The 12514-nt window shown below is 39.1% G+C and overlaps 1 protein-coding gene across 6 annotated transcripts in view; it reads right to left on the bottom strand.

Moving 5' to 3' along the window:
* LOC122556682 (glutamate receptor ionotropic, delta-2-like) overlaps nucleotides 1-12514 on the bottom strand; it is a 538289-nt gene that overhangs the window by 136741 nt on the left and 389034 nt on the right. For all 6 annotated transcript variants that reach the window (XM_043703714.1, XM_043703716.1, XM_043703715.1 and 3 more), the window contains one exon: nucleotides 9494-9691. In XM_043703714.1, the coding sequence (XP_043559649.1) occupies nucleotides 9494-9691 (198 nt within the window). The remainder of the gene's footprint in view (nucleotides 1-9493; nucleotides 9692-12514) is intronic.

Below are 12514 nucleotides of genomic sequence, written 5' to 3'. Positions count from 1 at the left end.
AACTAAAAATCTAACTGTTAGTAAAGAGAGCAAGTAAGCCTTATGATATGAAAATGAGATACTTGAAGAACATTTACAAAAGTCTTGTAGTTAAGCAACTAGTTTTCTCAACCAGAGATGTATTCATGGAGAAAAAAAGTTGCATTGTTTTAGAATTGTCTAAGTTCCTTGGCAAATAGCGAACGAAGAAAACTCTGCTCAGTTAATGAATGATGATCTAGTCTTTAATAATGAAATACTGAATGAGAATCTTGATTGCCTTAATTGCAGAGGTCAGTTGCAGCATGAGGTAAATCTTTCATGTAGTCACATAGATCAGATACCACACTGGAATCTTCTATTGATTCTGCTCTAGGAGTTTATTCTGTTGTCCAAGTTGTCCTATTTTCTCATGAGGTTATTGAAATGTCAATGCCTCAGCAACTTTACACCATAGACTGCATTTAACATAGAAAGAAAGGAATAGGACTATTCCATTCAGCTCATTGAGCTTGCTCTGCCAAATAACATGATCATCATTGATCATCTTTTTCCCACATTATCCCCATGTCCATTTACATTGATATTTACAAATCTGTCAATCTCCACTTTAAATGTACTCATTGATTGTGCTTCCTATCCCCCAGGGATAGAGAATTTCAAATATTCATTACTTTATGGGTATAAAACAATTTTTCATCTCAGTTCACATTATCTTGAAAATGCGTCCCCTGGTTCAGGATTCTCCAACCTGAGGGAACATCTAACCTGGATTTCCCTTATGTATCTCTTTAAGTATTTTGTAGGTTTCAATTAGATCACTTCTCATACTTTGAAACTCTAGAAAATACAAGCCCAGTTTCCTAATCTCTTATCACAGATTAGTTCCACCTCCAGTCTGTGAACCTTCAGTGTACTTCCCCTATAACAATAATATCTTTCCTAAAGTAAGGGGATCAAAATTGCATATCGCACTCAGGTGCAGTTTGTCCAAGTTCCTATACAACTGAAGCAAGGGTTTACCACTCTTGCAATGTACTATTAGCATGTCTACTTGTTTGCTCCAGTTACATATTAGCCTTCAGTGATTTATTGATGAGAACATCCAGGTCCTTTTTTAGAAATTCACTTCTAACCTTATACTAAATATGAATATTTTGTATATGTGCTTCCCTTACCAAAGTAGAGAGTCTTAGTTTTTTTCCAACAATATATTTCAGCTGCCATGTTCTTGCCCACTCTCAAGGTCCAACTTTTCTTGCAGTCACTTTGCATTTTCTTCACAGCATACATTCCAACAAACTATGTTTCTCCCTAAACTTGGACAGATTACATTTTGTCCCAATATCCAAATCATTGATATATATTGTGAACAAGTTGGGCCCAAATATTGCTCGTTGTGGCACTAAACAAGTCATAGTCTGCCAACACAAGCGTGTTTTGCCTATTCCTGTTCTCAGCTTAATGTCCTGTTAGCCAATCCTTAATTCACATGCTTTAGTTTTATTAGTCAACTTCCTATAGGAGTTGTTATCAAACTGAACTGAAAATCCATATAAACTATGGTCATGCCTTTAAAAATACTGTTTGTAACCTGTTCAAAAAACACAAACAGGTTCACCAGACACAATTTCTATTCAGGAATCCATGCTAATAACAATGTCTAATTAGTTTATTATTGTTGAAATATTCATTTATCACGTCCTTAATAATAAAGATGAACATTTTCCTGACTATTGATGTAAGACCAATAGGTCTCGCTCCCTCCCTTTGAAACAGTGAGGTGACACTTGTTACTTTCAATTTGAGGGAACTGATTCCAATCATAGAACCATAGAATCCCTATAGTGTGGAAGCAGGCCATTTGGTCCATCAAGTCCAAACTAGCTCTCCAAAGAACATCCCACTCAGATCCAATTCCTACCCTATACTTATAACCCTGCATTTCCCATGGCTAATCTACCTCACCTGCACATCCCTGGACACCATTGGCAATTTAGCATGTCAATCCACCTAGCCTGGACATCTCTGGATACTGTAGGTAATTTAGAATTGCTAATCCACCTGATCTGCACATCTTTGGACTGTGGGAGGAATCCAGAGCAGCCAGAGAAAACTCACATAGACATGGGGCAAATGACCAAACTCCACACAGGTAGTCACCCAAGGGTGGAATCAAGCCAAGGTTCCTGGTGCTGTGAGGCAGCAGTGCTGACCACTGAGCCACCGTGCTGCCCATGACGATAGAAGCATGGGAGACAATCACCAATGCATTCACACCCTCCATTGTTGCTTCTTTCAAATGAATGGCATGTCAAATATCAGCTCTTGGGGATTTATCAACCCTCAATTCCATTAATTTCTGTAATACAACCTTCTTATTAAAACCAATTTCCTTCAATTCATCCTTTTCCCTCAACACTTGAATCTCTAATTCTGGGAAATTTCTTGTAATCTCAGTGAAGAGAAATCACTGAGTCAATGCCACTATTGTAACTGTACTGGAACAGCTTGGCTAGGGGAGCAGCAAATTGATTAGATTAGATTCCCTACAGTGTGGAAACAGGGCCCTAGGCCCAACAAGTCCACAATGACCCTCTGCAGAGTAGCCCACCCAGTCCCATTTCCCTCTGACTAATGCATTTAATACTATGGGCAATTTAGCATGGCCATCTGACCTGTAATTCTTTGGACTGTGGGAGGAAACCAGAGCACCCGAAGGAAACCCACGCAGACACGGAGAGAATGTGCTAACTCCACACAGGCAGTTACCCAAGGCTGGAATCGAACCTGGGATCCTGGTGCTGTGAGGCAGCAGTGCTAACCACTGAGCCACCATTCTGGAGTACAAATCTTCAGTACTATTGCTGGAATGTTGTCAGGGCCCATAGCCTTTGCAATACCCAGGACCTCCAACCATGTCTTGATATCATGTGGAGTGAATCAAATTGATTGAAGACTGGTGTCTGTGATCCTGGGGACTATTGGAGGAGGCTGAGAGGGATCATCCACTTGGCTGAAGATTGTTGCAAATGTTTCAGCCTTATCTTTTGCATTGATCTTTTGCTCTTCCATCATTGAGTATGGGGATATTTGTGGAGCCTTATCCTCTACGGAGCTGTATAACAGTCCACCACCATTCATGACTGAGGATTAATGGGAACATGCAGGAATGTAGAGTTGAGGTTAAAATGAGATCAGTCATGATCTTATTGAAGGTGATGCAGGCTCAAAGGGTCAAGTGGCCTACTTTTAGTCCTTGTTTGTATGTTCATATGCATATGATTCTACCTTGAATGACAGGATGAAAGTGGATTTCTTGACTGCGATCAAAGTAGTTTTCTGCAAAAAAAATCTTTGAGCCAACAATCTTTTTGGGGATTTGGGGGTGAGAGCTGTACTGGATTAAGTTACTAGCCTAATGGTGCCTGTACATTTATCTATAGCAATCATAATGTGAAGGGAGAAAAGCAAAACATCGTCCAAGATTCTTGATTCTAGAAAGGCTGCCTTTAATATGATGACATAGAAAACATCTACAGTAAACTGGATAAATCATCTGAAGATTAGTAGAAGATGTTCAAAATAGATGAAAGCGTTACAGAACAATTTTATATCCATAAGAGGCAAAAGCTCTGCCTGCTGAAGAGATAGGTTAAATAAAACATAAAAATAAAAGAGAAAGTATACAAAAATGTAGGGCAGCACAGTTGTTCAGTGGTTAGCACTGCTGCCTCACACCACAAGGGACCTGGGTTCAATTCCACCCTCATGCGACTAACACTGTGGAGTTTGCATATTCTCACCGTGTCTGCATGGGTTTCTGCTGGGTGCTCTGGGTTCGCTGGATGTGCAGGTTAGGTAGATTGGCCACGTTAAATTTCCCGTACTGTCCAGAAACGTGCTAGGTAGGTTAGCTATGGGAAGTGCAGGTTTAGGAGAGGGTAGGGGCTAGGTCAGGGTAGAATGATCTTTGGAGGGTCAATGTGGACTCGATGGGCCAAATTGCTTGCTTCCACACTGTAGGCATTCTATTCAATGAAATGAATTTTAAAAAGCATGTGTTTGGGTAACTAGATGAGAAACAAAGAACAAAGAAGTGAAAAAAAGTAAGGGTTTCAAAAAAAAGTATGAAAATACATTTGTGAGGAATAACAATCAACATTAATAAACATAAAGTGACAGGACATCTTATTAAAAATGAATTAATTTTGCCTAGCAACATGCCCACAATGAATATAATAAAATAAAGGAGCTGGATTCAATCCTGTATTACGGAGCACTAGATAAATTAGAAAATGACTGAAGCATGACCAGAGAAAAGTCAAATTGGGGACAAATAATTCAAAGAATCACGATTAACACAGATGAGACTGTGCCTAAGAAAAAGAGATGCTATTAAAGCTTCTCACCTCTCATTCATCAGGACAGACTCAAGCATGCCAAATTTTAAAGAGTTTGATTGATTACAATAATATCATTAATGAAAATAAAGAAATTGCAGAATGATGAACAATTCCTTTGTGTCAATACTTACAGTATAGGAAGAGGGCAGCATGCTGGATATCCCAAAGATACTAACAATGAATCAAGATATGGACCTTCCATAATTAACGTAAGGTGTTGACTTAAGGAAAGGCAACTTCACAACTTAAGTGATACTTAAGTGACAACGTGGGCGGCACGGTGGCACAGTGGTTAGCACTGTTGCCTCACAGCGCCAGAGACCCAGGTTCAATTCCCGCCTCAGGCGACTGACTGTGTGGAGTTTGCACGTTCTCCCTGTGTCTGCGTGGGTTTCCTCCGGGTGCTCCGGTTTCCTCCCACAGTCCAAAGATGTGCAGGTCAGGTGAATTGGCCATGCTAAATTGTCCGTAGTGTTAGGTATAGGGGTGGGTTGCGCTTCGGCGGGTCGGTGTGGACTTGTTGGGCCGAAGGGCCTGTTTCCACACTGTAATGTAATGTAATGTAATCTAATCTAATCTAAAGAATAATAAAACTCCCGAGGACCAGATAGTTTTAATCCAGGAACTAAATCGAATTGTTGAGAACATTGCAGAGATCCTAACTCCAAATTTCAATGATCATATGATTCAGTAACATTTTGGATTGGAAACTGGTGCACATCATTCCACCATTTAAGAAATGATGGAGAAACCAGTTAGTCTAACATCTGGTGTCCAGAATATATTCGTCTATAATTCAGGATAGACTGACTGAACATCTTCAATTTTTAACTAATCAGGGAGAGCCAACTTGAATTTGAGAAAGGATTTGGCATGGAGAACCTGATTGAACTGTTTGAGGAGGTAATAAGAGTAGTTGACAAGGAGATATTAATCGATTGTATTTGTTTGCAATTTCAGAAGGCATTTGATAAAGACCCTCCCATGAATACAGGCGATACAGTGGCTCAGTGATTAGCACTGCTGTCTCACAGCACCAGGGACCCAGGTTTGATTCCAGTCTCAGGCGACTGTCTGTGTGGAGTTTGCACAATCTTTCCATGTCTGCATGGGTTTCCTCTGGGTGCTCTGGTTTCCTCCCACAATCCAAAGATGTGCAGGTTACGTGAATTGGCTATGCTAAATTGCCCATAGTGTTAGGCGCATTAGTCAGAGGGGAATTGGGGAATTGGTCTAGATGGGTCACTCTTCAGCGGGTCAGTATGGACTTGTTGGGCCAAAGGGCCGGTTTCCACACTGTAGGGAAACTAATCTGTCAACTACAGTTAAAGATCATGGAATTAAAAGTAAACTATTAAACCAGTTAGAAAATTGATTGATTGGCAGGAGGCAGAGAATCTAAATAATCTAGTGGAAGGATTTGACAGTCTCTCAGAATAATGAAGAGGAACTGGTAAGGCGAATAGAGGGTAACTGTTCAGCTCACCAGGGACATGATGTGACTTTACAAATAGGATCCATCCCTTCAAGAGTGATTTTTGGACACTTTCTACATGCCTCCTCTTAAATTTATCTGTACTAATCACTTCAAGCATTCCCTGTGTGGCAAATTCCATATTTTCACCATTCTTTACATAAAGAAATGACAAATGTTTAGAATTCACTTCTACGAAGTTACATTAATGTCAGGTTATTTATTGAATTTCAATCTAAGAATGACAGAATTTTGTTAACTGAAGATAATAAGAGAAATGGGACAAGGAGGGGATACAGAATTATAATTTAGCTATGATCTCATTGAATGTCAGAACAGGCTTGAGGAGTTAAAAGGTCAATGTTTTGACTTATATCCCAATGCAAATGAATAGTTTTCACAATTACTGTGCAAGTGGGTAGTTGCAGAAGATGATTCTCAATGGTTTCTCTCAGCTCAGCCAGAAGTTTGTTTTTCTTTCACAAGTGATTTTTCCTGATATATAAGTTGATTTTAAACCCATAAAGTTTGATTTTGAAAAATTATATTACATCTGCATCTTGGAACCCCTTAAAATTTTATGGCTGCGAAAGAAAGATTTATTTCCTGCATATGCTGGCTATAGCCAAGATGAAGAAATGGTATTTACCTTTCACAATATGTGAAAAAAGATACTGATCAACCCAATGTATTTGATTGTATGATTACCATAAATTTTGATGACATAATGTTATTTCCTATACACTAAAAATAGCGAGATTCCTCATCGCAATAGTAAAGCTTTTCTCAGTGGGGCAATGATTTTATTTTGGTTAAATGTGTGCAAAAGACAGGGTCTAATACTGAATGATGATCGTGTACTGAAGTCTTATTAAACATCAGGTGCTGCGTTTTAAGATACTATTTTGTTCAGTTTCATAAATATCAGAAAACTGCACTGATGTAACATTTGGTGCTTAAATTCAACAACAATGGGCTAAACATTCCCACTCTGAGGCTCTTTCCTTTCTTTTGTATTTGGGAGAGGGGGTTGGTTTTATGAATCGTTTCATGTTGTGGCTTACTCATGCAAACTCCACTGCTTACCTCATTAGGTAGATATCTAGGTCCAACATTCATCTTGTGCAATCATGCAGCTGCAGGGGTGGAATTGCTTGCTGCAGCAATGCATCACTTCAAAAGCTGCAAGCCAGAAAAGGATCTTCATACTCTGCTGCTCTAGTATTTTTTGGAAAGGGCATGCCCCAGAAATGGAAAATGGCATCCCATTTCAATCAAAAGGACCTGGAGGTGCGAGTGGGTGTTGTGATGATGTGGACAAGCAAAGATATTAGATCCAGCCAGCCTGGTCACAGATGGTGGCCTACATCAGTGGTTTTCACACAACAGAAGAAATATCCAGCAGTTTCAGAGGAAAGTTAATAATCTTCTGTTTTCTGCAAGGGTAAGTGCCACCATATTCTCTGCCACTGCACAGGAACAATGCCAAGGTTAATAATCCACAATCCTCATGATTCCATACAGCGTTTCCACTCAAAGCCTCTCACTCACTTCAGGAGAAAGTGGGGACTGCAGATGCTGAAGATCAGAATCAAAACATGTGGCGCTGGAAAAGCACAGCACGTCAGACAGCATCTGAGGAGCAAGAGAGTCGACGTTTCAGGGATAAGCCCTTCATCAGGAATGTTGGGTGGGGGACGGCACATATGAGTACATCTTTCGGCCTCACCACCTCTGATGCTCCTGCACCATCATCATGGTCTCCCAACCATTTTCATCTCACTCAATGCCTTCTTTCAGATGAATGCAGGATGAAATGTCTGATAATTGGGCAGAGACATCAAAGATTGGCGATCATGTGGTTGACATCTGGCCAAATGAGCAAAAGATCCTCAAGGTTGGTTGGGGAGCACCAGATCACTCAGGGAGGGCATCAACACCCTTTGTGTTGAGGCAATCAAATAAACCTCATTGTGTTGTGCTAAACAGCTCTCCCATTACCATCTCTGTTAACGTATTCTTAAGATACTCATGCTTCTCCTGCTATTGCACAACTAACGGCCACTTTTCTTTTAGGAAGGCATAGCAACACCCATGAAGCAATTATCTGGAAGAACTCAGTTCTTCAGGGCATCAGCTACTTCTTTAATTTTAAGAAAGAAGCATGACAAGGCTTCTTCCTGCATGTTTCACCAGCTCAGAGACTTCACTTTGATGGGGTTGTTTATTTAAATTAGCCTCAGGAGTACAATCTGGACAGCACACCACTGGCACCCCCACAGTTGACTAAAGAAGACATGGCCCAAAAATGCATCCGGAAGATTGACAAAGATCACCTACCTGATCAAGCGTATGCAGAAGATAACCCCATAGTGTCGGCCATTAATGAATTAATTACAATGCACCGACAAACACAGGAATAGCAGGAAGGTTTACTAAAGACACTCAGTAAACTCTACTGAAGATTGGTGGAGTTCACCAACATTATCAGTACTGTGCTGACTTCAAGATGCATGTGTCTGACTGCCTCAACGGGCAAGTCGGTGGCTGCAATGGAAAGCCAGCTCCAGCAGAATGCACAGTGACTGCCAGACACACATGCATCCATTGATGGTCAGCATCATTGACAAGGCAAGAGGGTAGAAGAGGGATTTCAATTTCACTCCAGCTGCCTCTTCCTCTCAAGGAGACACACTGGCATTAGCAGGCACCCAGATTTAATAGGAACCACACATAAGACCTCAAAGAGGTTTCCTCCCAACACTCCAGAGATGCTTCGTCCCTCAACCTCCACACTATCTATGATCACTGATCGTACAGAAATTGCAGCCGAGGAAGATGAACCTGCAGGAGACTCTCAGAAAGTCTCGGATCTCTCGCTATAAATGTCCCCAGGATCTCACCCTAATGTTCCCAGGCAAACAGGGTTCACAGCAGAACTGGACCCCTCCACCCAGCTGCAGATCCACAGAACTTAACGTAGACAGAGAGGGAGTATTAGGGTGAAATAAAATGAACTGTGGGCACATTAACAGCACAGGTGACACATCATTGTAAACATACTTTAATCTCTGTAAGTATATATGCATTTTCAATCGTTGCATGACTGATCAATTCATTTTAGCTGGAGGACCTGGTCTATCATGTCAGAGTTAAGCAGCCTCTTCCTCCATCCCAGGGAGGACCAAAAGGTAAATTTGTGAGGCATTGCTCAGCTCTGAGAAGCATCTGGATAGCAGCAGATCCTTGATAATTAAATAGATAAATACAAAATTGTATAATTTGGAATCAGCATGTCAGAGCTAGAGAAATCTCAGCAGTCATTAATAAACTAGTATATTTTAGTTATATCTCATTTAACAAGATGTACATTTTCCAAAAGCTTTTCTTGTGATGAGTGTAAGATTGTCATTGGAACAAAGACTTCAAATTGTATGTAATTGGTGGTGTCTTCAATATTGTATTTTACACAGGGCATAGAATAATTGACAGAAACTTTAATTTAACTGCGCTCTAACAAACTCCATAAGTTGCTGTCAGTTTCTGAGAAGAAATGAAGGTGCATTTGACAGTTTCACCATTTTAGTACTACAACATTCAGACCATTAATAATCTTCAGCAGTGAACTAATTACCTTGTTAATAAGTTCTCCTATCATTCCATTCCATTTTCCGTTATTTTGTAGTCTACCATGTTGATTATCAGGAACTTGGTAAATTTGATACTTGAAGCCAAGGTGCTCTGACAAAGCATTCAGAACATCTATGGAAAATCCACAGAACTCTTTAGGTTGGCCAAATATGTTCTCTGACATCATAACAAATGGAGGAACCTGGAAAGATTCAGAGAAAACATTAAAACATAGCTGAACCTCTGAAGACATAGCCCAATTTTCTGGAGAAAGGTTAAATACTAGCTTTGTAGTGAAATCTATCACAAAATTATAGAATTATAAAATTATATTATTTGTCAGGAATATTTTAGGTATAAGATTTTGCTTTTCTAATGTACATCTATAAAATAATCCTAACCCGATTGTAGAAAATATACATTATAAGATTTCATAGCTTTATTCGAGAAGACATTTCTTAAAAATGCAAGATTAAATCATATTACATTTGAACACTGAATCAGTACATTTAATTCATTCAATGTTTATCTTGTTTGGGCTAATGGCTAGATTGCATATCTGCAAAAGAGTAGTGATATATTTTCGAATACTATGTGCATTCATTTCAATTACAGATTTAAAATATATATATATAATTTCCTTTTGCATTATGGTAATTCTTTCATTTTTTTAAACAATTTCCTAAAAGACAAAAAAGTTAACATCTCTGCATTGAGTAATGAAGAAAATTTAAAAGTTGACTCTCAATACTATACATAGCATAATTTGCACACTTTAACAGTGATGGCTTGTCAGGTTTGTTAAATGTTTTGCTGAATCTACACATGAGTTGATCAAATCTAATTTGTACTAACTGAGCTGATCTAAAGGGGATTACTTGTGTTGCACTTACTAGCCTGGAACTCAGAAGAACAAAAAAAACAGTAAAACGTTTTGCTCTTGCTAGTTCCCCGAGGAAGAACATATATGAGTCAGTAAGAACCGGATAGTGTTTTACTGTGATGCCTCATTGGGTAAATAGCATTCTAACATTATCATAGTTCACGGATAATGTATGTCTACTTGAGCAACACATTGGAGGGCAACTATGGATCTTTGGAACTGCACCCCAATAGGAAGTCTACATCCTTTAGGAGAGGAAACAATAGTTAATTAATAAAAAAGAAAATACATTTTAAAAAAAACCTTCTCATCATTGGACTGGTCAAATGGTGATGATTGTATATGTCCTTGATGTGAGTTTAAGTAGATGTTGCAACTATAATCAGAGTTTTCTATTTATCTGCCTTTACCATTATTAATACAAAAGGTAAATTATTGAGAATTTTCAAATAATTATGAATTAGTTAAATGCAGTTTTGAATACTGATTCTGTATCTCGCTGTTTCAGGAATTACATTTTATAGTTGAGTATAGGTTTCTTTAAAAAGTGATTGACTTTCAGCATTGTGTGCTGCAAAATAGATACTGGTTAATTACCTAACAAGAAAAAAAAATCAGATTAAACCAATTGATACAAATTCCATCCCTGATAATGACTGATAAAAAGAATTAGCATTTGCATACATTTTAGTTCCCTTTTGGAGTGATTTTTTAAAATAATTCTGACAATTCTAATCACATATCCTACAGGATTAGGAGGACCAATATTTTACCACACTAATCAAACTATGAAATAAATGAAATAAAAGTCAGCGGAAAATACTACTTGCTCATTAAACACATTGAGAAAACATCCACTACAGAAAAGCTTTGTCAATGGTCTTTGAAGTCATCATTGTCCTCAAACGAAATTTCTCTGCTATTTTTCAGAGGCAACCTCTCAGACACATTATTCAAATGGTGGTCTCTGGGTCAGTGTTGGAGTCTTTAAAAAACACTTTAACAACTGGACATATAATTTTAGGCAATACTTCAGTGCTAGATGCATTTTCAAAAGTTTATCTTTCAATTTAATCATGAAACTGAAGTTTGCCTATTTGTTCTCAGTTAAGGTTAAAGACCTTATGGAAAATTTGCAGATAACTACAATGTTACCCTAGCCAATGTAAACACTCAACAACCATCAGGAGCAGAATGATTGTTTATTCATTTTATTGCTGTTTGTGGGGCAGTGCCCTGGGGAAAATGGTTTCTGAATTCGCTGATACAATAATTGTCTGTACTTTAGAGCAATAAGTTGTATGTGAACTACTTGAGAACCCACCTGGGAGAAATATTAGGTGACATATGAATACCTGTTTAGTCCTTCTATATATTTCTTCTAATTTACTGCCCACAGATACACATGTAAAACTGAACAACTGACATTGCTCAGCGTGGACTCTTTTTTGATGCCCACTGAATAGCATACACGTGCGAATTGTTATATGCCAATGGATATAATCATTTATAGTCTGCATGATAATGAAAGAATTGTTGTGCGTGTGCGTTTGTGAGAGAGAAAGAACGTGTGTATGAGAGGGTCTGCATGACAGTGTGTGTTATTGTGTGTATGCATGTGTGTGTATAGTGTAGTGGGGTCACCTGTAGTGTGACATGAACCAAAGATCCTTTGTTAAGGGCATCCTCATGGATATTGAACTAGGCTATCAGCCTCTGCTTGGCGACTCTGCATTATTGTGTAAATCTTAAACAGACCATTGTTCGCAGCAAACTGCTCAGCCTTCAGGACAACATCGACCACAACACCGTCCAAACCTGTCATGGCAACCAGTGCAAGAAATGTCAGTGTCAACATGGATACTACCATAACACTTGGAGTCACCACACACCCAGTGTGCGGCAGGTACTCATGTGACTCGGCCAATGTTGCCTTTTTCACACATATCAGGCAAGGATGCCCCGAGACATGGTACATTGATGAGGCCAAACAAATGCTACGACAATGGATGAATGGACACTGCACAACAATCACCAGACAGGGATGACCCCTCTCAGCCAGGGAACACTTCAGCAGTCAAGAACATTTGGCCTCGAGTGACCAACCTCCAAGGTGGACTTCAGGATATGCAACAATGCAGA

The sequence above is a fragment of the Chiloscyllium plagiosum genome, chromosome 14 (genome assembly GCF_004010195.1).
Source record: "Chiloscyllium plagiosum isolate BGI_BamShark_2017 chromosome 14, ASM401019v2, whole genome shotgun sequence".
NCBI classification, from domain to species: Eukaryota; Metazoa; Chordata; class Chondrichthyes; order Orectolobiformes; family Hemiscylliidae; genus Chiloscyllium; species Chiloscyllium plagiosum.
Note: the sequence above shows the minus strand (reverse complement) of the source record. Positions and strands in the feature narration are given on the sequence as shown.